A 26,365-nucleotide genomic window follows, 5' to 3' on the forward strand; every position below is an offset into this window, starting at 1 on the left:
ATGTTTTATTAATGTATTCATTATAATACAATTCACAATAAATTTGAAGGGCATTCTGTATGGAGTTAAGGCTTTTAAGATTTTTCCTATATATCTATTCAATTCTTTTAATTGTCCCCAACATTTTTTGAGGCAAAATGGAACAGTAAAAGTATCTCTAGTTAAACATTCTTGCCTTTAGTCTTTAACTGGGTAAAAATGGGAAAGTTATTTGATATTTCTTGGGTCTTAATACCGATTGTTAGCATGGCTTTAACTAGACATAATGTACCTAAAGCTCTAATGGCACATATTAGTGGTCTTCTCTAAATGGTATTATTCCAGGGACTTTCCAGATTGCCATCTTCACCTAAAAGGACTTGGCTTTGATTCTTTGTAGTTTTCTCATTGTTGACTCCTTCATTGCTTAGAATTAAAATTCCATCAACAGCGTTATTCTTATCTATACATATTTTTCTTCTATCTGGATCCATTCTTCAGAAAGTCTTACAACCATCTTCAATGTTTATGCTCACAATAACCTTAATATGGGCTCTTCCCTGGTGGCTCAGATGGTCAAGAATTTGCTTGCAATGTGAGAGAAGGGAGAAGGGAATGTTACCCACTCCAGTATTCTTGCCTGGAGAATTCCATGGACAAAGGAGCCTGGCGGGCTACAGTCCATGGGGTAGCAAAGAGATGGACACAACTGAGAGACTAACACTTTCACTTTTCAACCTTAATATTTTGTATTAAGTGACTGATAGGTGCTCATGGGACAGACTTTCATATTTAATTTATGCAAAACCAACAAATTTTAATGAGTACTACTTATCCCAGACAAGATAATCTTTATGAAATTACAAGCTCAACACATGCTGCCTACATGGCAGCCCTAGGATCCTGGACCATCTTAGTCGTATCACCATTTCTCCATCTGAATGCAACATTCCCTCACCAAGAATCCTATGAAGTCTATACTCATTCACTGAAGAGTATTGTGTAAAATAAAAAACCGAAAGTGTTTGCCCCTGTGAGGTCAGCAACAGGCTAAGGGGTAAAGAAGGTAGAGAAAGATAAGGAGTTTGTATTAAATTCAAAGTCTTTCAGTAAGAAGTTATATTTCAGGCAACTGAGAATTTAAAACAAAGTACACAACTTTATGACTGAAATGAATAAAATAATTCTGGAAAAGCTGTTATGGGTGACAAATTCTGAACAATTTTTGAAGATGACAAACTATATTCTAAAAATTTTACCTTTTCTCGTATCAGTAAAATTGCAACCTGTAGTTGGGCTAATAAATCTCTGGTGAAAGCAAAAAGGAATAAGGATTATAAAACAAATGATTCTGAATATAAGATTCCAAAAAAAATTAATACAGTATTAGATCATCTCCTAGATTATTGTAAGTTTTTTACTTTTTTTTTGACAAGTGAAAATTATGAAAGCTGTTAGCTTTGTCTTTTATTACTGGAGTAATTTAGTTGACTTAAATACTATAGATGGCGTTAATATAATAAATATGGAACATCAATGAGAACCTAAATTATATTTCTTGAGACCTCACTCATTCTAAGGGATGTGTGTGCAATCTATTATACAAAGAAAAAATCACATAAATCACCATGACATTATATTGTATAAACAGATTTAAGAAAAAAACAGAAAAATGTGTTATCCATTAAGCTTCTCAGTACCAATTCTTAGAGGTAACAACCTATGGAATCTGTATTAATGAGAGGAAATTATGTCCAACACTTAAGAACAATGGGCTTTGAATTTGAAGTCAGAGAAGCAGGTTTGATTCTATGACTTTTTTTGCTGTGGACTCAGGCAAACTATCCACTATCTCTGGGCTTCACTTTCTTCACCTGTAATATGAGATAATACTGTCTCACACGGAGGTAACAAGGACAAAACAAGATGATGCATGTAAAACCAGAGTGCTTAGTACACAGAAGATCCTGAATAATCATTAAGCTATTATTACTATGATTATTATTAGAGTTGTCCAAGATACATACCTGATGTATGATTTTATTATATATATTTTTTCTATTTACCCAGTTTGACAGAATACTTAAATCTTTTCTTTAGCACTAGGATAAAACAGGAGCAATGGAAGCTATTCTTATTTTATCCATTTTACAAGCATAAGTGATCAATGAAGATAAAAAAATTCATATTTTAAGGATTTTCTTTTTTATGTCACAAAGATTATTAGTGCTTTTACATGAAAAGTCCTCTATATGATGTTTATTAAACTATTTAACATTTACACTCAACACATAATTGTTTTGAAACCTCAAAGTTCTCTGATAATTGCAATATCATTTTCAAATAAAGCATGGTAGAACCTTAAATATTACATCAAGATTATTTTTTAAAGAGATACACCTTCAAGAGATCGTGCCAACATAACTGTCCATTAACTAGCTGGGCCTTAGTAGATGTTTCAGCATATGGATGGTTCCTCTACTGCATGGGCACCCTCTGTAACAGCTTTGACACATTTAGCCATTGTCTGTGAGGCTCTGCTAATTGAATCTGAAAGATATCAAGAAAATGTGCATTTTGATAATATAACTTCAACAGAGGCACATAGTAAATAAAACTTTCCTACTGCGCATATTCAGCAACAGCAAACAACAAAAGGACTATAAAAGTCTATGTAACAATATGTAAATATTGTAAAAATCAACTGATAAATTCAGAATATAAGCCCCATAACAGCTAAATGGTTTTAATAAGTACTCATAGGAATGATTAAATAACTAGATATAGCCATACAAAGAGCCAGTATGCAACCATTAAGAATATTATAGAAAAGTGTTGAATTAACAACAGGAAAAGAATATGCATATATACTGTTATTGAAAAAAAGGTTACAGAACAGTATACTAAAATCCATAAATCATACACTTTATGGGTGAATTTTATGGTATGTGAATTATATTTTGATAAAGCCGTACAAACCCTCCCTCCCAGGGTAAATGAATAATCTCATTTATATTTAAATAAATATATGTGTATATTCCTGGTTGACTGGCCAAAATGTTAAACATAAATATAGTTATTTCTGGGATGGTAGTGTTTTTCCCTTGTTATGGTGGCCTTGGGTATGTATTCTACAATGAACATAACTTTTACAATATAACTAAAAATCCTATTAAAAACAATATTAGATACAAACTGCACCAAAAACTTAAAAATATCTACCTGCTTTTAGACAGAAAATTGTTTTAAAATGTCTATCAACTACCTCATAACCTAGATGTTCTATCATGTATTATAAAATCTGTAGGTTAGTCTGCATCCCTTAAGAATATTCTTAACAATTTACATCAGAAGCACCATTTAACACATTTCACATTTTAGTGTTTTGATTCTTCTACTGTAATTCTCAGAAAAACCTTCAGTTTTTTGTCACTCAGAAAATTATCCCCATATTGCTGTATAGTAATTCTATATATAATAGTGAAAGTTTATATTTAAAATCTGCTAATTCTTACTGATTTTCAAACTCTACTTACATTTCAGAAAGAAAAGAAATTAGAGTAAAATCAGAATATATAGTTATATTAGTTCTGATATTTGAAAAATCTTGTGAGATTAGACACATCAAATACTACCACTAGCACGTGAGAATCATAACACTAAATTAGGTGATTATATCCCTTCCCACCTCCCATTAATGGCAGTCATGCTAACAACTGCGCACCTGTCATGTAGAAGTCTTTTATTGTTAGCTGAGGTGGGACAAGTGGATCAGCAAGAAGCTGTTGGTTCACTAGCTGCAAAAAAGGAATGAGAGATCAGTAATAGTACTGAAAACTAGCACTGCTACATCAGAGGATACATTGTTATGAAAACTGCAAATAGACAAGTTTTTACCTTGGAAAGCTCACTTGCTTGCTGGAAATAATTAGCTCCTTCAACATCATCATATCGAACAAGATTAGGAGAGACTTCTTCCAATCTGTTTCTCACTTGATCCAGAGTATCATATGGAAGAGTCATACCTGCGATCTATAACATAACAGGTTCCAAAGCATTAATACTTATAAATTTCAAATAACACATCATTGCAACTATGGTAAAATAAGGCAGTACTAGTATGAAAAATATACTGGTGTCCATTTGCATGTATATTAAGCAAGTGGTTAAGTGGGGAATATCAGAATATTCTTCTAATTCATAACTAGCTGTCAACACATTAATAATTTATTTTTAGAAAACAGAATGATTATGAAATAAATGCTTTGCTAAATCTGAATATTTCAGCTAACCTGCTATTGCTCATACACAAGGTTTATAGACAACTGTATATTATTACTTTAAATCTCATGATGCTTCTTTTAATAGTAAGAAGTGAGTCTTTTTAGGCAAAAGACAAGTCAAAAATAAAAAACACCAGTTTCAAATTCCCATTGTCTTTTTTTTTTTTTGGCCAAGTCACACAGCTTGTGGGATCTCAGTTCTCTGACCAGGGATTAATCAGTGCCTCTGGCAATGAAAGCGCACAGTCCTAACCACTGCACTACCAGGGAATTCCCCAAAGCCCTGTTTGGGGCTTCTCATGTTTCTCCTACAGATTGCTTAAATCATCTCTGCATTTCAGACCTGCATCCCCCTAGACTCAGGAAATCATTCTGACAAGCTAATATGTCAAACATGCTACTAGCAGCATCACTAAGGACAAATACCTCAGAAAGGGCTCTTATAATTTTCCAGTCTTCTCTTGCCAAGCCAGGAGGTGTCACTGCTACTTTTGTCTGCTGAGCTCGGCCCTCGGTATTGACATAAGTAGCAGACTTCTCTGTGTAAGCAGCACCAGGGAGAATGACATCAGCTATAGGAGCTCCCACGTCGCCATGATGTCCTGTGAAAGAGATGGAAAATGGCAAATCACATTTTAGCACAAAACTGATTACGTATTAAACATGAACACAGTAGATATCCTTTTAAAATTTCATTTTTATAAGTGTTAAATTCCATCTTATGAAGTGTTTAAAAATTTATTGTTAAAAAAAATTAAAACAATACAGTATTGAGTATATGGAATAAAAATTAAAGCCCACTGGGCTCCCAGTTAAACTCCCTTCTCCAAAAAAAGGTACTGTTAAAGCCTTTGGTATCAGATCAATATTTACAGATACACAAATACATAATACCACACATACACATCTAATGGGCAACTAGGTATATTATCTCACTTGATGGTTACAAAGTGGAAATGCTCAGGTGTCTGCTAGTGAGATTTGGTAAAGTAAACTGAAATGGTGCAGGAACAAGAAGTGTGTGACAGGGGCATGACAGGAATACTACTAAAAAGAGCATGAAGAGAAGATTACAGAACATAGTATGCTAAAGACTATCAGTCATTAACTAAAGTGTTGGAAGAAAAAAGAAACTTTGCTTAAGTGAAAGAAAGCTATAGAACAATACATAAACTTTGATCTCATTTATATACTTTTGTATATGTATAGAAGTATGTATGAAGCATGCATATCTAAAACATCATCAATGATTATCCCTGGATAGAACTAGGACAGGATTTTAGTTTATGCATTTTGGTTTAAGTTTATCAAATAAAATCATAATGCTTTTTATGTGGCATGGCAATAAAAAGCCTATTATAAATTAATGTTGTTTCTGTATAAAACCAGGTTTCCCTGGTAGCTCAGCTGGTAAGGAATCCACCTGCAATGCAGGACACCCCAGTTTAATTCCTGGGTCGGAAAGATCCCCTGCAGAACGGATAGACTACCCACTCCAGTATTCTTGGGCTTCTTTGGTGGTTTAGGTGGTAAAGAATCCACATGCAATGCAGGAGACCTGGGTTCAATCCCTGGGTTGGGAAGATCCCCTGGAGGAGGGCATGGCAACCCACTATAGTACTCTTGTCTGGAGAATCTCCATGAACAGAGGAGCCTGGCGGGCTACAGTCCATGGGGTTGCAAAGAGTCAGACACGACTGAGCATGCATGCACAAAGTGTAAAATATAACAAAGGACTCATGATTTTTTAATTTTTACACTGTTTATATAAAAGTGCTAGCCCTTGAATATATAATCACACTAAATATTCTTTGAAAAACTGAATTGAATGCTATATAATATTTCATAATTTAAATTACTATTACTGGGGGCATTAAGTTTCTTCCAATTCTTTGTTATTAAATAATGTAAGGTGATAATTCTTAATAGCAATAGCAACTATGTAACTAATAAAGCCTATTTTTAAAAATATAAAATCTATAAAAATACATATTGTTTTGAAACTGGTGAGTGTATAGGGGAATTCTCAAATGGAAAACATTCATTACACTAAATATACTGCCATGCAGTTTCTAATATACAAAATGTACTATTCTCTTCTGTTTCTAATGTCACAGATGCTACTAACCTTGATAAACAATGAAACAATCCTTTGGCAAATCCTGTCGAGTGATACAACTTCCATCTGCTCCGAGGAGAAACAGCATTTTGGGGGGATTCTTCCGAACTGCTTCCACCCCAGGCTTATAGCCAAGGTCCAAAGCAGCTACTTGGCTTGCAATCCTATAAAACAATTATGAGATTTTAGCATACTTGCTGTTCTCATTATAAAAAATTAAATGTGATTCTTGAATAATACCAAGTCTTGTTTTTCTGTTCGATGCTGTCAAAGATCTTCCCTCATCTTTTTTTACTCATGTGAAATAAATGTCAAAATCAGACAAAGCAGTCTTTTACTGTTTTAAGAATGCCAAACAAAGAAATAAGATGCTGAGGACACTGTTTCTTCATGACATGACACTTAATAGAGTAATTCAGGAAACTATGCCAACCGCAATTGTCTTAAGTTGATTTTTATTCAATACAGTGACTTGATGAGTCAAAGATAGTCATTAGAGTAGAAGACTGTGAAAACCTAAAAGGAAAAATTTAAATACCACTCATAAAACTGTAATTCAGAGAAAAGTATAATTAGTACACTGGTGTATGTCCTTGAGGAATTTTTTCAATGAATATATATTATTGTTACACAAGCAGATAAAAATCTTTTAAAGAAGTTTCAAGTAATTATACTTTGAACATTTGGGAGTTTTTGCTCTAGCTAGGTATTATCAATTTTCTTTATAGAAATAGTAGCCATTTTGAGAACCTACTATGAATAAATCTAGCCAATCTTTATGTATTTGTTACGGGAGGAGGGCCGATCAAAGAAACTCCCACTAGATGCTGCTTGCTCTGTAAAACTCTCTAATAGGACATCAAAAGAATAAAATACTTTGAGAGTATTTAACAAAAGAAGTGTAAGATTTGTATGATGAAAATTACAAAACTCCAAAGGAAATTAAAGACCATAACAAATGGAAAGACATCCTATGTTCATGGATTGGAAGACTTAATGTTGTGAAGATGGCATTATTCCCCAAACTGATCTATAGATTTAATGCAACCCCTATCAAAACTCACAGCTGAGTCCTCTGCAGAACTGAGAAGCTGATCCTAAAAGTCACATGGAATGCGAAGGACCCTGAAAAACCAAGTCTATCTTAAAAATGAACAAAGTCAGAAAACTCAGACTTTCTAAATTCAATTTCAAAACTTAGCTCCTCCTGCCTCTCTACCTACACAGTATTTTTTTTTTTAATATCTCTCATCCTGAGCCTTGATGTCTCACAAAGATCTGAGCAGAGACTCACATTAACTCATGACAGAGCCAACCTCATCTTGGAAAACGAAGTGGGTAACATAAGTTTGCCTCTGAGAGAATGATGAGTAAAAAAAAGAAACTACAGGCTGATTAAAAGATTCTTCAAGAGTGAGAAAATATGCTTTACTATGAAATAAACTTACTGTAAGAAATTTTTAAAAGGTTTATAATTACTCTTCATGTTCTCAACAACCATTAATTAGAAGGTATGTCTTAACAAACTGCATTGAAACAAGCTGTTCTCATGAAAATGAAATCTTATGTAAGAATGAAACGAAATTAAAAAACAAGTCTAATCACTTAAAAATTACAATGGCATTAGTGCTCTCCATAATCAAAGCTCACAAATGACAAAAGATAAATAAGAAATTCTCCCTAAACACAGGAAAAAAGTGAGAAAAATTATGAGAGAGAAGAGACAAAAGTCTGAAAGGCCAACCAGTGCAAAATAAATAGAAGCTTCTGCATGAGAGCAAACAATAATGTAAAAGTAGACAAACTGGCTTTTTCTGAACTTACATGAAAAAACAAATAAAAATTTTCAATTTGAAAATGGGGAGTTCTATGATATTCCCAGGCAAAGGTGATGTCAAACAAATGTCACTTAGTTATATCCCAGTATAATTTTTTTTTTCCTGGCCAGGCTGTACTGCAGAGCATATGGGATCTTAGTTTCCTGACAAAGGATTGAACCTGTGTTCCCTGCACTGGAAGCAAGGAGTCTTAACCACTGGACTGCCAGGGAAGTCCCTCTAGGAATCCAAAGGGTGGGAAGGCAGACAAGAACACATACATATATAAAATCAGGTTATCAGAGACAAAAAAACCACACAAAAAAACAGGTAAGATGAGATCTTCTCTAAAATGTGAAAGGAAGGGTGAAAAAAAATACTGAGTATTAAAGGAAAAAAAATCTGTGATTTATGTATTTAGCCAAGTGGTCCTCAGTGAAAAGGAACCATAAAGACATCGTTAGACATGCTGAAATAAAAGTTATTATGTTATTGATTTTCAGACAAAAACAAAAAATATTAATACAGACGTATGTTCAAAAGTGAATTAAAAATAGGAAAATAACTAGTCTCTTTTCTATTCTAAAAATTGTGGCTAGAAAGGATCTGGAGGTGATCAATGCAAATAAACTAAAAAATATGAAGTTTTAAAAAAATGTTTATATGATGACCTATGATGCCAAATTAATCTATTAAGAGGGGAAATATAACACTGAAATGAATGTTTAAGAATGCATTCGAACACTTTTAAAATAAAAAAATTTGCTTATCATGGAGTGTTTATTTCATTATTGTTTAGTTGTCCAGTCATGTGCAACTCTATGTGACCCCATAGATTCTCCAGGCAAGAATACTGGAGTGAACTGCCATTTCCTTTCTCTGGGAGGGTCTTCCCAACCCAGGGATCGAACCTGCACCTCCTGTTTGCGTCTCCTGCATTGCAGGCAGATTCTCTACCACTGAACAACTGGGGAAGCCCACTGAGTGTTTACTCTCAATCTTTAAACAAATTTGAAGACTTGAAAAGTAACACTTAAGGTAGAAAGAATTGTGTGAAATGGGAAACTCATTCACTAATGCAAAATTGGTACAATCTTTCGAAAATAAGTTGGAAATATGCATTAAAAGCCTCAAAAATGTTTATCCTGTTCACTGCAACAGTTCTACTTTCAGAACAATTCTACTTTATATTTATAAAGAATTTATAATCACAGGAGGAAATTCTTATTTCAATTTTTGAACCACAGTATATTAATATGATACAAATTTTCAAGATTTTTTTCTAGCATTTACTACAATTTGGATATTTTAAATATTATTTATTATCTTGGGTTCTTCTCACACAAAATAAAAGTTGCTATTTCACATCTGCTACTGAGATAATGTCACTAAATATTAACTTTTTAAAAAATAAATTTGACAGAGTACGGGAACACATATACACACAATTACAGATTACAAAACAACTATTCAACTTACCTATGAAGGATATTCATAACTTTCCAATCACCAGTAACACCACTACTTGTCCGAACCTTTTGAGCAATGTTGGAAACAGCTGCAAGAATTGCTGCACCATCATTTCTTTGGAGTGCAGAACTGCCTAAAACCACCATTGGTTTTTTAGCTTCCTGTAGGACCTATTTTTAAAAAGAACTTTGAATTAAAAAAAAAATTAGAACTAAATCTAACCAAATTTGTATCTACAATATGCTTTCCCAAGCTTTGGTTCTAAGATGAACATCGTGATTTGCTAGTAAACATATGGATATACATACAAACCGGATTTACTCAAAAACCTCTTGCCAGTGCTACTGTGAAATAGCTAAATGAGTATTAGACAAAATAGTTTCAACAAGGAAGCACTGGGAATAAAAGCCTGAGCCAAACATCCTTCAGTCAGAATGACTATGGATAGGTCCCAGAAAAAACCGGAGAATATGTGCACAGAGGTTCAGATGATACAATGTTTAACAAGAGAAATCAAGCTGAAGTACCACGTCTACCGTCTTCCACCTACTTTCCATGTTCCAGTCAGGGAGGAAAAGGTAGGGAAAGCAACGGACATAGATCACAATGCAGAATACTTTAAGGGCTTTGCTTTAAACCACAGTAACTACCTGAATATCAGAAACTGAGAAGGAATGCATCCCAAGTGCAAAAGAAACTACAGATATGGTGGAGGACAGAAAAATTAGAAGTAAAGCTGTAGCCTGTTATAGTTCACTCTCCTGCCCATCCATTGTTTGATAAAGGGCTGGTCCCAATCAACGAATCAGCATGAAAATCATTTCTAGATACTACAAAGAAGAGGACATTCATCTTAAGAGGAGTTTCCCAAGAAAATGTGAAGAGTTTTCAATAGCCTTAAAAAACGAGAAACAGTTTTCAACAGCCTCAAAGAAAAAGAAATATTTTAAAAAAGAGCTCAGAGAAGTTACATAATAGACAGTATCATAGAGGATTTTCATCAGAAAATTCAAGAACTAAAAGAGAAACAAAGCAGAGATGAACATCATTCCAGAAAAAACAAAAAACAAAATTTAACATGACTGTAAATACAGGAGCAAGAAGTATATAGGAAACTATATAAAACAAATTGAAAAAGAACAGAGGAATAAAGAAAAAAGTGACAGAAAAGACAGAAAAAGGGATTCCATATCTGCATTAAGAGTTCTTAACAGAAGTAATTAATGGAAAATACATCTAGATCTATTATAAAAGAAAACTTTCCTGAAGAACACTCATCACCTTCTGGGGAATGGGGAAGGGAACTATAGAGAAGAGAGGGCTTCTTCTCAATAAAAATTTTTTAAAAATATTTTTGATGATAGTAATAATAAAGATGTTATTCAAAACCGACAACAAAGGAGCTGGGTTTGGCTGCTTTGTCCCCTCACACTTGACTTTCTTTTGCCTACACCTGGAGATGTAAGTGAAGCAACCATCTCGAAATCGTGAGGAGAGGCTCACACTCAAACACATGTGGGTGAGCTAGTACACCGAGGACAGCAAAGCAGGAAGGCAGGCTCCTGCCTGGATTAGATCCTTGGACAGCTGCACAATATGTCAAACTGCCTACCTTCAGAATCACTGCTATGTGAGAAAGAGAAACCTTTTTTATATTTTTTTAAATAATCACTAGCCCACATGCCACATACAAGCACACATACAACTCCTAAAATAAAGAGAATCTTGAATATTCAAACTGAAGGAGGCAGCATATCCCATTTAAAAAAAAAAGGCTAGGGAACCACCATCATTAAGATATATTCTAGTGAAGTCACTAAATTTCAAAGATAAAAAACCAAGTATGAAATATCAACAAAAATATCTAGACAACAACAACAGGACAGGGTTGAAACAGAATAATACCTCAAATCAGGCTTCTCTACAATAACAAAAGGCAGTGTCTAGAATTCCCTGGTGGTCCAGTGGCTAAGACTCTTGTCATCCCAATGCAGGGGGCCAGGGCTCAATCCCTGGTTGGGGAACTAGATCCCACATGCCACAACTAAGAGTTTACATGATACACTAAAAGATCCTGCATGCTGCAACTAAGACCCAGCACAGCCAAATAAATACACTAATTTAGAGGGGGCCCATTTCTATAAAGTTCCAGATGTTCAAGCTGGATTTAGAAAAGGCAGAGAACCAGAGATCAAATGGCCAGCATCCGTTGGATCACTGAAAAAGCAAGAGAGTTCCAGAAAAACATCTACTTCTGCATTATTGACTATGCCAAAACCTTTGACTGTGTGGATCATGACAAACTGGAAAATTTTTAAAGAGATGGTAATACCACAGCACTTGACCTGCCTCCTGAGAAATCTATACGCAGGTCAAGAAGCAATAATTAGAACTAGACATGGAACAACAGAATGGTTCCAAATTGGGAAAGGAGTACGTCAAGGCTGTATATCGTCACCCTGTTTTTTTAACTTATAGCCTGCATGCTGCAGTCCATGGGGTTACAGAGTCGAACACGACTGAGTGACTGAACTGAACTGAACTGAAATAAAAATGTAGAGTATGATTTCATTTTTTTGCTTACCTATCCATCCATCTTTCTCTATATAAATAGATGACCATAGGACATTTCATCAATACTTGTTTCTAGTGGGATTTTTGATTATGCTTACTTTCTTATATATTATTTTCTATATTGCTATATATTTTAACAGCAATCTCACAGTTATCACGAAAACAATAAATTAAAAAAATAAAACTTAAAAATCATATACACATAACTTAAAAATCTTATACATGTAACTTAAGAGCACCTGGCTGAATGGATGGCTACCCGAAGCAATGTCTTGAAGAATTTTGGGAGAATCTCCCAGATGGTCATATCTGTAAGTGAGATCCACTGGGCTGCCTATAAGGGCCACTTTTAAGTCATTATGAAGCCAGCTGAAATAAAAACAATGAGGTTTTTAGAGCTAAATCACTAAGTTGGTACAGTTATTGGTCTCATCAATGCTAAGTGCTACATCTATTTAAATTAAAAAATGTTAAAAAGGATTAAAGCTTTCCCCAAACATTAACAGATATTACTGTGTACTTTTCAAAATAAAGTGTTGTAAAAATACAGGTATACCTGTGTTTGGTCGCAGACCACAAGAAAGCAAATATCTCAATAAAGCAAGTCACACAAAGTTTTTGCTTTCCCGGGGCATATACAAGTTATGTTTATACTACACTGTAGCTTATTAAGTGTATACAAGTATTACGTCAAAAAAACAATATATACACCTTAATTAAAAAATACTTTATACTGAAAAAAAAAAACTTTATTGCTAAAAAATGCTAACCATCATATGAATGTTTAGCGAGTGAAAATCTTTTTCTGGTGGAGACGCTTGCCTCAATGCTGAAGGCTGCTGAATCATCAGGGTGGTGATTTACGTAAGACAAGGATGGCTGTGGCAATTTCTTAAATAAGACAACAGTGAAGTTTACTATATCAATTAACTCTTCCTTTCATAAGCAACTTTTCTGTAGCATGCAGTGCTGTTTGATGGCATTTTACCCAAAATAGAAATTCTTTCAAAATTGGGAGCCAATAATCTCAAATCCAGCTGCTGCTTTATCAACTTGAGTGTATGTCACATTCTATATCCACTGTTGTTATTTCTACAATTTCTTTATAGAATCTTCACCAGGAGTAGATCCTATATCAAGAAACAACTTTCTTTTTGCTTATCCTTAAGAAGCAACTCCTCATCCATTGAAGTTTTATCATGAGATCACAGCAATTTAGTCACATCTTCAGACTTCACTTATAATAACTCTAGCTCTCTATTTCCACATTTGCAGTTACTTCAACTGAAGCCTCTCAAAGTCATCCAGAAGGGTTGGAATCAACTTCTTCTGAACTCCTTTTTAACACTGATATCTTGACCTCTTTCCAAGACTCAATGTTCTTAAGGCATCTGGCATAGTCAATCCTTTCCAGAAACCTTTCGATTTACTTTGCCCAAATCCATCAGCAGAATCCTATATATCGCAGCTACAGCCTTCTGAATAAGTATTTCTCAAATAATAAGACTTGAAAATTGAATTACTCCTTAATCCATGAGCTGCAGAATGGATGCTGTGTTAGCAGACACAAAACAAGATTAATCTCATTGTATATCTTCATCTGGAAAAGGCAATGGCACCCCACTCCAGTACTCTTGCCTGGAAAATCCCATGGACAGAGGAGCCTGGTAGGCTACAGTCCATGGGGTCGCTAAGAGTCGGACACGACTGAGCGACTTCACTTTCACTTTTCCCTTTCATGCACTGGAGAAGGCAATGGCAGCCCACTCCAGTATTCTTGCCTGGAGAATCCCAGGGATGGCGGAGCCTGGTGGGCTGCCGTCTATGGGGTCGCACAGAGTCGGACACGACTGAAGCGACTTAGCAGCAGCAGCAGCAGCATATCTTCATCAGAGTTTTTGGGTGATCAGGTACAATTATCAATTAGCTGTATCTTGAATCTTTTTTCCTTTGCAGTAGGTCTCAACAATGGGCTTAAAATATTCAGTAAACCATAATGCAAACAGATGTGCTGTCAATGAGGCTTTGTTGTTCCATTTATCAAGCGTAAGTAGAACAGGTTTAGCAAAATTCTCAAGAGCCCTAGGATTTTCAGAATGGTAAGTTGAGCACTGGCTTCATCTTAAAGTCACCAGGAGCATTAACCCCTAACACAGCCTATCCTTTGAAGCTCTGAAGTCAGGCACTGATTTCTCCTCTCTAGCTATAAAAGTCCCAGGTGGCACATTTTTCCAATAGAAGGCTTTTTCGTCTACACTGAAAATCTGTTCTTCAGCGCAGCCACCTTCATTATCTTAGTTAGACCTCTGGGTAACTCGCTACAGTTTCTACATTAGCACTTGCTGCTTCACCTTGTACCTTTATGTTATGGAGACAGCTTCCTGCCCTAAATCTCATGAACCAACCTCTGTTAGTTTTAACTTCTCTTCTGTAGCTTCTTCACCTTTAGAAATGAAGAGAGTTAGGGCCTTGCTCTGGATTAGGCTTTGAGGAAATGTCATGGCTGGTCTGATCTTCAATCCACACCACTCAAACTTTATTCATATTAGCAATAAGGTTGTTTTGCTTTCTTATCATTCACTGCACACTTTGGAGTAGCACTTTAAATTTTCTCTGCATTCACGACATGATTGTTTGGCACAAGAGGTCTGTTTTTTGGCCTATCTCTGCTTTCATTATACCTCCTTGAGTAAGTTTAATTATTTCTAGCTTTTGATTTAAAGTAAGTTGTGTAAGACTTCCTTTCACTTGAACACTTATAAGCCACTGTAGGTTAACTGACCTAATTTCCACACTGTTGTGTCTCAGGGAATAAGGAGACCCAAGGAGAGGAAGAGACATGGAGGAGTGGCCAGTTGGCAGAGTGATCAAAACACACCAACATCTACTGATTAAATTCACCATATTATATGGATATGGTCTATGGTGCCCCAAAACAATCCCAAGAGTAACAGCAAAGATCACTGATCAAACATCACCATTAACAAAATGTAGTAATAATAAAAAAGTTTGAAATATCGTGAGAGTTATCAAAATATGACAGAGAGACACAAAGTGAGAAAATACTGTCGGAAAATAGCACTGAAAGACTTACTCGACCAACAGCTGCCATAAACTTTACATTTGCAAAAAACAGACTGTATCTGCAAAGTACAATAAAGCAAAGTATAACAAAATAAGGTAAGTCTGCACACACCAAGGGAAGTCAATGAATTAACTTGCTGTGTTAGAATGCTAACTCTAAGCTAGCTATAAACAAAGACTTTAACTTTAGAATAAGTGATGTTTTTCTTTTGCCATATTTACACAGCAGAGTCCTAATTATCTGCTAAGGACATTTAAATAAAAGTTCATAAAAAACAAACCACATCATTCATATTTATTGTCTACTGACAAGGAAGTATGGATCCAGCTCCTCCAAAAATAGTAATAAATGTGGTAACCATATATTCTGGTTTGTCAGAGACAGTAGTGGGTTTTACCTGTCACCCAGGAATAATAACTCCCCTTTCTACTCTCAACATTGTCCCAGTTTAGACAACCAACTATATGGTTGAGCTATTACAAGTTTCTAAGATATAAAAAGATAGAGAGGCATTCTACAAAATAACTAGTCTGTACTGAAGAGTCATGACACTAACTGCAATGTGTAACTCCAGACTGGATCCTGGGCAGAAAAAAAATTATTATAAAAGAAACTGTGGGAAAAAATTCAGTGAAATTTAATCACAAATAGATAATAATATTGTATCAATACTAAATTCTTGATTAAATGAAGACTCAAATTCTTAAATGGAGAATATCCTTGTCCTTATGAAACCCACACAGATGTGTTTAGTTTGGGATTAAAAGAGCATCATGTATACAGCCTACTTTCAAATGATTATGTTCACACAAATATATAGATGGAGAGAAAAGAAAAAAATATAATCATTGGCATTGATTAATCTGGGTGAACACTACACAAACATGGGTATACAAAAAACTTTTCAAGTTCCTTGAATTATTTCAAACTAAAAAGACACAAAAATGATTAGCAGGGAAGAAGTAGGGAATGGAGCTGTTAGAAACTGCCCTTCAATTATTTTTTGGAATCTCACTCCCCCTATTAGGAATCAGCTAAAACAGTCATTTTTCATATATAAAACAAATTATCATGTAAATGTTTTTAAAACCCAGAATATTATTACTAACCTCTTTCGAATTCTAGCATTAAATAGCGGTGCCTCAAAACGTGGATTTGTACCAACTAGAAGGACAACATCTGCCTCCTCCACACCAGCGATTGTAGTATTAAGAAGATAATTGGAACGTAGATCTGTGCTAGAAACATTAAATATAAAATCCAAGTTTACTTTAAAATTAATACACACTGACAATCCATGAAATACTCTGTCATTAAACCCATGGCTCACTGCCCAACAAAAAAATTTTTGCAGTATTCTTAAACTGCATCAAAGGTTTAAATACTTTATTAATAATTAGATTTTATAATAGCTCCTGGTTTGACTTTGGTCTATATGTGAAAATAAACCAGTAGGTATGCTGGAGTATCCAAGTTGTCACTTGTAAGTCACTGATGCCACAGATGTGTTGGTTTAAACATAACCTATAAACAGAAAGAAAAAAAGAAAACAAAACAAAACACCTAGATCCTAGCCTCAAATTTCTCACCCAGCTCCTGCTGTGGGGAAGACCTCTTCAGTGCACAGGGTGTCAGAATCCACTCTATTAAGTAAATCTTTGAGAGCTATGAGGGCTTCAGCATCCACCAAGCCACCTGCAATCGCTGCCACATCATTGCCTTGAAAACTCTGCAACTAGAAATGGATGAAAAGGCTATCACCAAGAAACCTTCGTTCAGAAAAAGACCACAACTGACTCATTCAGAAAACAAAACAATAACGTCATTTTCAAGTAAAATAAAAGCAACAAACTTCTGACGAAAAAGCTTTTACACCAATTATTAGTCTGAAAGCGAGAAGCAGAAAGTGTATGTGGGGCCAAGGTTAACAACATTGGCTTGTAATAAAGTTGTTTGTTTTAAATTAGGAACAAAAGGCATCAAAATGAGGTCAGGAAGATGAAGACTTTGGAGTTATATAGTTAAATACAATCTTCTGAAGCAGCTGTCATTCCTTCAAGCCCTTTATGCATCTTGCTCTGGCAAGCTTGTTCATGGCTCATCTACTAGAGACCATCAAAAGCATTCTTCATTTCTGGTAGTGTTTTCGATCCCTAGCTTTTGTCTTTTGTTTTTTCTTAGAATTTCCATCTCTCTGCTGACACTGTTCATCTATTTTTGTATGTGGTCTTCTCTTTCCAATATGGTCTTTAACATTTTAGTCATAGTTTAAAAAATACCTGGTCTGATATATCCAATATTCTTGTCACAGATGACTCTGGGTCTAATGCTTGTTCAGTCTCTGCAAGCTGTGTTTTTACCTTTTAGTATGCCTTGAAAGTCATTGTTGAAAGATGGATGTGATGTACTGGGTAAAAGGAACTGAGGTAACAGGTGTTTAGTAAATATGGTGGTGAGGTTGAGTGGGCAGGGGAAGTATTTTCTAGTCCTATGATTAGGTTTTAGTCTCTCAATGAGCCTGTGCCAGTGGACAGTGAACTTTCACAGTTTCTCTCATCCCCCACCCCCACATGGTACAGGATTGCAAGAGGTGGCTGAGGTTAGGTATTTCACTTCTCTCAGGTAGGCTAGGCTCTGATTAGAAACCCAGTAAATTAGGATCAGGGCTTCCTAGGTGGTTCAGTGGTAAAGAGTCTGCCTGCCAATGTGGGAACCTTGGGTTATGACCCTGGGTCAGGAAGATCCCCTGGAGAAGGAAATGGCAACCCACTCTAGCATTATTGCCTGGAAGATCCCGCAGACAGAGGAGCCTGGGGGGTCTAGAGTCCATGGGGGTGCAGAGTCAGATATGACTTAGCAACTAAACAAAGAAGTCATCTTACCTAGGTAATATGGTAGCCCTGGTAGGCATCCATCCAATGCACTCTCTCATATATCATCTTCTGCATGACTACCCAAGCAGCACACAATAATTGCCTGATTATGGGTCTTTTCCTACTAAATGATTGTGGAAGTAGGAACCATGTGTTGGGATCTTTACATCCCTACATCTAGCATGACATCAGATGGCTCTCAATAAAGGCTTGTTAAATGGAAGGTAATCCTGGTAAGAGGAAAGAAGTGAAGAGAAACATAACTCCTCTTCATTAGAAAGATGTTCCCTGTGGGACCTCCCTAGTGGTCCAGTGGCTAAGACTCTGTGCTCCCAATGCAGGGGGCCTGGGTTCAATCCCTGGTTGGGGAACTAGATCCCACATGCCACAACCAGAGAGCCCGCATGCTGCAACAAAGACAGAAGACCCTGTGCGCCACAACTCAGACGTGGTACAGCCAAAAACAAATACACAAAAGACGTGTCTTGGGAACCGCAAATACAGTTATTCTATATTTCAACGTTTTACCATTCCAGCTACACGAGAGAGCGCATCCTCCCAGGTGGTATGTGTTAAAAGTCCCTTTTCACTTCTGACCATCGGTTCGGTAAGTCTTTGACGTTTTAGCCCATCATAGGCAAATCTAGATAATAGAAATTATACCATTTGTGGAATCTTTCTAAAAAGGCAACCATAATTTTCAAATTTAAAATCTAAAAGAAATGTAATTTAAATGCAGTGTTAGTTAAAGGTCAAATAGAACAATAAATATATGGATACAAATAATTATTCCAGATTTTTCTGGAGATGAATTAATATTTTATAAACATTATCTGAAACTAAAATGCCACCTAAAATGTCTGAGGTCTTATCATTTATTTTCAGCTACCCAAAGAAACTTAAAATTACAATCCGTTTGGTAGCCGAGAAAGTCAAATCATTTATAAAACCTGAATATCTCTAGATATATCATAAAATTATGTTATGCAAACTCAAACTTGTATTTAGCTTCTATTCTCCAATGAAAAGGAGACAAACTGAGATAGATTAAGTATCTTAATTTACTTCAATTTCTCCGTCTGGGAGAAAAAAAGATATTTCTCAATATGAAAACCAATAAATATGAAAGCCAGTAATATACCTACCATTATTATTAATGTCAGTTTTGTCCAATTCGCTATATATCCTAACAATCCAGATTTCAATAGTTTATAAACAGTAATTTGCAAATATAGAAGACTGTTCCTTAAAATGAAAATTATTATAAAATTTCCTTTAAATCAACTGCAAAAGCTAAAGGAAAAAACATAGCATATACCTGGTTTTATCAGAGATCCACTCTTCATTGATGTCCTCATGCATCCTTGGCAAAATCCTCATTACCTCTCCAGTTCTTGTGCTGACCACAATATTACTTCCAACTGCATCCATTACATCAATGGATTCTGTCTTTCTAAGAAAATAAACACATATATTTACTAGTTGATTTTGAGACTAAATGGACAGAGTTTCTGTTACCTGGTTTACCAAAATCAAAAAACTTTAATACTCTCCTTTCCTTACATATATAGACACACACTCTCATATTTGAGCAGACCACAACACAAAAACGAAGCTTTAAAACTGTTATCTAAAACAGAAGCGACTTAGAAAGGCTGTAAATAGCCAAACTGTGAAAACTTGACTATCAAAATAAATACATTTTTGGGTATGGCTGATTAAGGAGCTTGACAAATCCTCCCTCCAAAAGCAAAAATAAAGCCAGACAAAACTGACAAAAGTAACCAATTCAACTCTCTGGAGAGCTAACAAAAGCATAAAACATCATGTTTTTATGTTTAGAGAAACTGTTCAACTTCCAGAAAGAATGGTGGAAACCAGTGGTGTTCTGGCTTAGGACTATTCTTATTGCCCTTCTCACCACCTTGAATTGGAGGTTCTGGTAGGATGGGGCAAGCTATAAGACAGGGGATTTTTTTCTTGCAGATAAAGACTCACTTGATTTGGAGAAATGGGAAAAGTTGTCTATGGAAGTGATATACCTTGGAGGTCACTGAGCTGAGGAAAGTCAAGGACCTACCAGCATGAGGCTGCAGTCACAGTCAGGGTAAGCATTCCTAGCAGAGGCATTTGTGCAGCTGAGACCAGAGACAGCCCAGGCTATTCACACTCTCCTGGACAACACAGAGACCCAAAAGACCTAATGTAAAGTACAAGTTGGGCAGACTTGAAAACAGCCTGAACTCTGAATATGCTTTTCTATCCACACACAGGGGTAACCCACGTGGCTCAGTGGTAAAAGAATCTGCCTGCAATGCAGGAGATACAGGTTCGATTCCCGGGTCAGCAAGATCCCATGGAGAAGCAAATGGCAAACCACTCTTGCCCATATTCTTGCCTGAGAAATTCCATAGACAGAGAAGCCTGGCGGGCTACAGTCTATGGGGTCCCTAAAGAGTCAGGCACAACTTAGCAACTAAACAAGAACAACAATCCACACACAGATCCACTGGCAGAGGATGGAAGCTTTATTGGCTCAAAGAATTTGAGCACGATCATTATCTGACTACTAAGCTATACAGACAGAGAAGCAACTCCTAAGAAGCCCTGTCTAAAAATAAAAACAAGAGTATTAAAATGTTCAACGAAAGAAGGAAAATCATGTTTAAAGATGAAAGCGAAGAACTTCCCTTGTGGTGCAGTGGTTAATACTCTGAGCTCCCAATGCAGGGGACCTGGGTTCAACCCCTGGTCAGGGAACTAGATCTCACATGCCACAATTAAAGATCCTGCATGCCACAACTAAGACCTAGCACAGCCAAATAAATAAATAAAAATAACTATTAAAAAAAAGGATTAAAGGGAAATACGAAACCATGAATCAACAAGTGAAGATCCCCAGTGAGGATACAAAAATTATTAAAAAAAAAAAAAAACTAAACAGAAATTCTGGAGTTGGAAAGTATAACTATAATAAAAAGCTGACTATAGCAGTTGAATAGAAGATTTGGGATGGACTTGATATATCAACAGAATCCATCCAATCTGAAGAACAAAGAGAAAAAATATTTAAGAAAAATGAATAGTGTCAGAGATCTGTAGTACATTAAGTGTACCATCATATGTATTATGGAGAGGAGAAAAAACTCTCTACTTAAACTTTTCAGTTATGTACTGTCTCCTCCCTGCCCAAACCCCCTAAAGCTTTTTTTATACATAAACACATGGTTTAAAGCCTGGAATTTTAAGATGCTCCCATATACCCTGGTAGGAGTTTAAAATTAGAGGGCAATTTAATATGTTTCTAGAACCTGAAAAGTATTCAAATTTATTTCAATGATCTATTTAATTTCTAGTTTAATCAGAAGAATCAGAGATAGAATCAGAGAAAATATAAATATATTTATCATAGATTTGTAATTATACAGAAATAGAAATACACTAAAAGTCTAATAAGAACTGATTAAGTAAAGTATGATATGTATACATGGTTGAAAATTTAATATACAATGAGAGGAAACTATAAATTTTTAAAAATTAACACAATTTTACTCTTTGGAAGATGTAAATAATTTTGTGATTAAGTACTCTGGAATTAATTTCCAAGGAAACAATAATTGACTTGCACAGGTTCATCCTATCTATCTAACAGCTTACATTCCAGTCAAAGGGTTTTACTTTAAGCAAACAAAAACTTAGCAGACCAAAACAATTAGAACTCAGGAAGAAAATGAATCAAAATGTTTTGAACAGTACTGAAGTAAAGGACAAAAAATACAATGATACATACCTTGTTTCCCAAGGCCGAGCGGTAAAGGCATAGGGCTTAGAGGTCAGGGCACCTACAGGGCAGATGTCAATGATATTGCCAGAAAGTTCAGACATGAACATCTTTTCAATGTATGTGCCAACTTGCATATCGTTTCCTCTGCCTGTAGTTCCCAAATCATCCACTCCTGCAATCTCACTTGCAAACCTACAGGATAAAAATGCACCAAACAACTGGTCAAACCTGCAAAATCACCTCCTTTCTTATTATCACAAAGATAATGATTTTTAAAACACTAAGAAGGTTTGTTTTCAATGGTAAGTGCAGTCCCTGAATAAAAATTAATAATAAATGCTGGCATTTGAGGTATAACACACATATAGGAAACTGTACAAATCATGTGTACAGCTCAACAAGTTATCACAAAGTTAACGCTTGTAGATTCTGATTTTTAAATCCAACCGAAGTGGCTATTAACTAAAATTGAAAACTTATTCACTCTATCGGCTTATATAAAAAACAACGAATACAACATCCCTCTTTTTCCACCAAATAAAAGTTGCTATCCTTTCCAGTGTTATTATTCCACCAAGTTTTGTGACTATTAGAGCTAAGAATACAAATGATATTCCAGGAGAGAGACAGAAAAATAATTACCTGATGCAGCGAGTACACTGTATACATCTAGTCATAATGGTTTTTACCAATGGCCCAATGTTCTTGTCCTCCACAGCACGTTTCCCCTCTAAAAACCGGCTCCTATCACTTCCAAACATCATGGACTGGTCCTTAAGTAGATTATGAAAGAGTTAACCTAATTTTGCTAACAAAATTAAAACTTGAGACAGCCAAAAGAATTAAGAAACTAAGACTACATACCTGCAGATCACATTCACCTCCCTGGTCACAAATAGGACAGTCCAGTGGGTGATTTGCTAATAAGAACTCCATCACACCTTCTCTGTACAGAAAATTGTAACATATAAACTTAAATAAATTGCTGGCATTCAAAATGGTTTACATATAGGCTATTTAAATAACCATGACAGATGTATGTTCTCATACAGTTAGCATGGATTTTATATTTACTATCAGAAACACCACTGTCAACTATCACAAAAGTAATACTAAATACATAATTTTAAAAATGTTTATGAATCTGGACTAAAACATCATTAGAGAACCTATAAAATTATGACTTTTAACAACACAGAATTATCAAAAGTTGCTGAATGGGCCTCAGAAAACTCAGGCATTAATTCAGAAAAATATGAATGCAAAGCAAAAACAAACACAATCAGTGCCAGTACAGTACAGTATCACTGCAATAATCTCAGTTCAATAAGCCCCAGACTCACTGCCATCACAAGCTGAGCAAGGTTCTAAATAAGAGTTTTTAATGCTGATTCCACTACAGACTCAAAAACATAAACACCTGACTTCACCTCCTCTATGTGTACTTACTTCCAACTGCTGCTAGAAGCCAAGCACAACTTCTTCAGAGTTTGATACTGAATTTCTCATCTATGGTAAGGTCTATATATTGAAACATGCAATTTTCTGCCAAGAAAAGTCACTATGCTGAGTTAACGATAAAGTACCTGGCTTTCTTAGTTTTCTCAGAATTTGTCAGGATATTCCAACCTTTCATTACCGGCATGGCACAAGCAGCTACAACCTGGAATTTCAATGGAGAACTCTCTAAGTATTCGTAATTATACAAATTTTATTTGTAATTATAAGTAACCCAATATATAAAAATATTAAATCATATATTTGAAAACAAGCAAAGAACAGAGTATTTTTCAAGACTGAGTTTTTTAGTTTTCACATTTATAATATGATAGTCTGGCACTTTACATTTCTCTTAGAAATAAGACATCATCTTAATTTTATTATAATAATTAATATGATTTTTTAATAAGAGGCTCTGAAACAAAACATCAAATAACTGTGTTTTGATGAGCAGGCACTACTGAACTAAAATTGCATAAGCCAAAACAGAGTCAAATTGAAAGTGAACCTTTTCACTGCAACTCTTTTCTCTGGTGAAAAATGGCACAGTATAAGCACTTCCAATGTGCTGCTTGGCAGCTCCACATCCTAGTTCTGTGCCATACAGTCATTTGGAAATACTGACTGCTCTAAGAAGGTCCCTTTAATTTCTAAACATTACAATTATATGGGACTTGCACTTATAAAGTACTTTCTTCAATATGTTTCCAGTTGTGAAATGAAGAGAATCAATCACACAGAAAATAAATTTATAGATAGAAGTAAACAGGACCAGACTCTTGGTTACAATAATACTGATTCTAAATAAAGTTTGCTGCATAATTTAAAGTTTTCTACCTTCTACAGCATGGTGTGTACTTTTAGGTATTAAGTACCTTAGGAGCTTTCTCAATTTCAACTAGGCACATCCTGCAGTTTCCAGCAACAGACAACCTTTCGTGATAACAGAATCGAGGAATCTGCATGCCAACCTTCTCACAAGCCTAGAAGAGAAAGTAAAAAATATTTGCACTAGAATAACTTGACCTCATCCGTGTCTTGTCTAAAACACAGGAAAAAGAAAACAAACAAAAATCAAACAAACAAAAAAAAAATGAGGCCATCCACTACTTATCTAATTACTCCTACCTCCAAATATCTGCATCTTCATTCTAACTTCATCCTCAAAGAGATTTCCCTCCTTTTCTTTGGTCTTGACGCCAACCTCTGTCTGCTCTGAAGATACCTCTTTAAAGATCCTCACCATGCCTGAAAACTGGATAAAGCATCCTCAGCCTGTGCTTGACTACTCACTTCTCCTCTGAACCATTCTCTACAAAGATTCCTCCTTGAAACTCTGTCCCAGTGGTTTCATGTCCCTGGATTTCCTCATTGACTAGCTCTCCTCCTTTAGATTAGACTTCATTTCACACCATCTAAGTGACTGTAATTTGGTTCTGTCTTCGGCCCCATATATCCCACCCAGGACTCCCCACTGTTGGCTAAGGGCTATTCTCAGTTACCATTTGCCTAGTGAGGGGGATTAGTTCAGCTCTACCAATTATCCCTGCTCCTTCTCTGAGCCTATAAATGCACTTAAATTTCGAGAGTTAGTTATTCCATCCTGAGCCCTCACCCTCACTCTAAAGCAATCTCATCAATTTTCAATATTTTTAACAACTTGGTAAAAATGCACCAGGTCTTCCTGTGTGCTAGATGCAGTGGGTCAACTGTCCCCACCTTCACACTAGCTTGTTTTACATAATGATTACATTCGAACCTTCATCTGCAATCCTGGCAGTCCTCCACTTCTTTAGATGTAGGCAGGCATTTACATGTGTATGCTCTTTAGACAGCTAAATTCTATCTATCTCTGTCCCCTACTTCTCCAGATTTTCCCCACCCAGGGATCGTACCTGGGTTTCCCGCATTGCAGGCAGATTCTTTACCATCTGAGCCACAGGCAAGCCCTGTCCCCTCCTATATATCCCCAAATAAGATAACAAAGCCCAAAATCACAAAAATTCCTCTGCTCTTCATAATTCCAAAACGCCTGACTATCTACATCTCACTCTCATGAATATACCCTTTTGTTTCCATTTCCATTGCCACTATTTTGGGCCTTCTCATTTCCTGCTCCACTAATGCAAGATATACTCTATCCTTGTCTCATTCTAATCTTAATCTCCAAACCACCATCCTCTACAGTCAATGTCACACTGCTTAGTAGCCATGAAAACTCTTGATGGGCCAAACTACAAGCTCTTTAACATTGCACTGACTATCTTTAATGACTAGACCTTCTCCAACACCACAGTTCTGATTTCCTGTTATCTCCTCTTCTACACATACCTTGTTTCACCAGTACTAAATGACCTGAAGTTTCCTTGTCCACATATAAACACCTCTTCATCCTTTAAAAACTTCTCAGGGATTACCTGAGATATTTCTGACATTTCTTCTACCACCTCCTATTCATGCCAAAATACTCTCCACTATACTCTGAACATATTTTTGTTATATATTTATTGTTTATATTTCTATGCCTGACAGTGCAAAAGTTACTGCTAAAATGAATAAAGAGCATTTAGCTCTGCAATGATTTACAATGGAATAAAACACTACTTCTCCATGACCAATTTTGTTAGTTCTGGAAGAAACTGGAGAAATTAAGTGTTTAGGGCATAAATTCAAGAACTTACTACCCTCCATTTACCTCCTTTGTAGGACACATTCCTAGAAATATTGTTAAAAATAGGAAAGTTAAATTTGCATCAAGCAGGCTCACAACAAAGATTACTTTTCTCCCAAACTTATTCATACTAGCTAATAATTTATTTTACATAACTTAAAATTTCTAAATGGGAATTTATTTGTAAGGCAGAAGTGAAACAAAAGAATT

General features: G+C 35.6%; 1 protein-coding gene across 3 annotated transcripts in view; it reads right to left on the minus strand.

The window, feature by feature from the left end:
- Window positions 1–1,069: 1,069 nt before the first annotated feature.
- The window catches only part of NDUFS1 (NADH:ubiquinone oxidoreductase core subunit S1), a 29,011-nt gene continuing 3,715 nt past the window's right edge, over window positions 1,070–26,365 (minus strand). For 2 of the 3 annotated variants that reach the window (XM_081577764.1, XM_081577765.1), the window contains 16 exons: window positions 24,360–24,467; window positions 23,571–23,647; window positions 22,849–22,930; window positions 22,627–22,757; window positions 21,991–22,176; window positions 19,519–19,653; window positions 18,729–18,843; window positions 16,917–17,062; window positions 16,437–16,565; window positions 12,482–12,611; window positions 9,678–9,838; window positions 6,391–6,545; window positions 4,689–4,864; window positions 3,877–4,011; window positions 3,704–3,776; window positions 1,070–2,529 (listed from right to left, as the gene is read on the minus strand). In XM_081577764.1, the coding sequence (XP_081433890.1) occupies window positions 2,438–2,529; window positions 3,704–3,776; window positions 3,877–4,011; window positions 4,689–4,864; window positions 6,391–6,545; window positions 9,678–9,838; window positions 12,482–12,611; window positions 16,437–16,565; window positions 16,917–17,062; window positions 18,729–18,843; window positions 19,519–19,653; window positions 21,991–22,176; window positions 22,627–22,757; window positions 22,849–22,930; window positions 23,571–23,647; window positions 24,360–24,467 (2,031 nt within the window). In that variant the 3' untranslated portion in view covers window positions 1,070–2,437. Of the gene's footprint in view, window positions 2,530–3,703; window positions 3,777–3,876; window positions 4,012–4,688; window positions 4,865–6,390; window positions 6,546–9,677; window positions 9,839–12,481; window positions 12,612–16,436; window positions 16,566–16,916; window positions 17,063–18,728; window positions 18,844–19,518; window positions 19,654–21,990; window positions 22,177–22,626; window positions 22,758–22,848; window positions 22,931–23,570; window positions 23,648–24,359; window positions 24,505–26,365 lie in introns of all 3 variants that reach the window. The other variant, XM_081577766.1, reaches the window with a different exon arrangement.

The sequence above is a fragment of the Giraffa tippelskirchi genome, chromosome 3, assembly GCF_054371585.1.
Source record: "Giraffa tippelskirchi isolate mGirTip1 chromosome 3, T2T-mGirTip1v1.2.pri, whole genome shotgun sequence".
Lineage (NCBI taxonomy): Eukaryota > Metazoa > Chordata > Mammalia > Artiodactyla > Giraffidae > Giraffa > Giraffa tippelskirchi.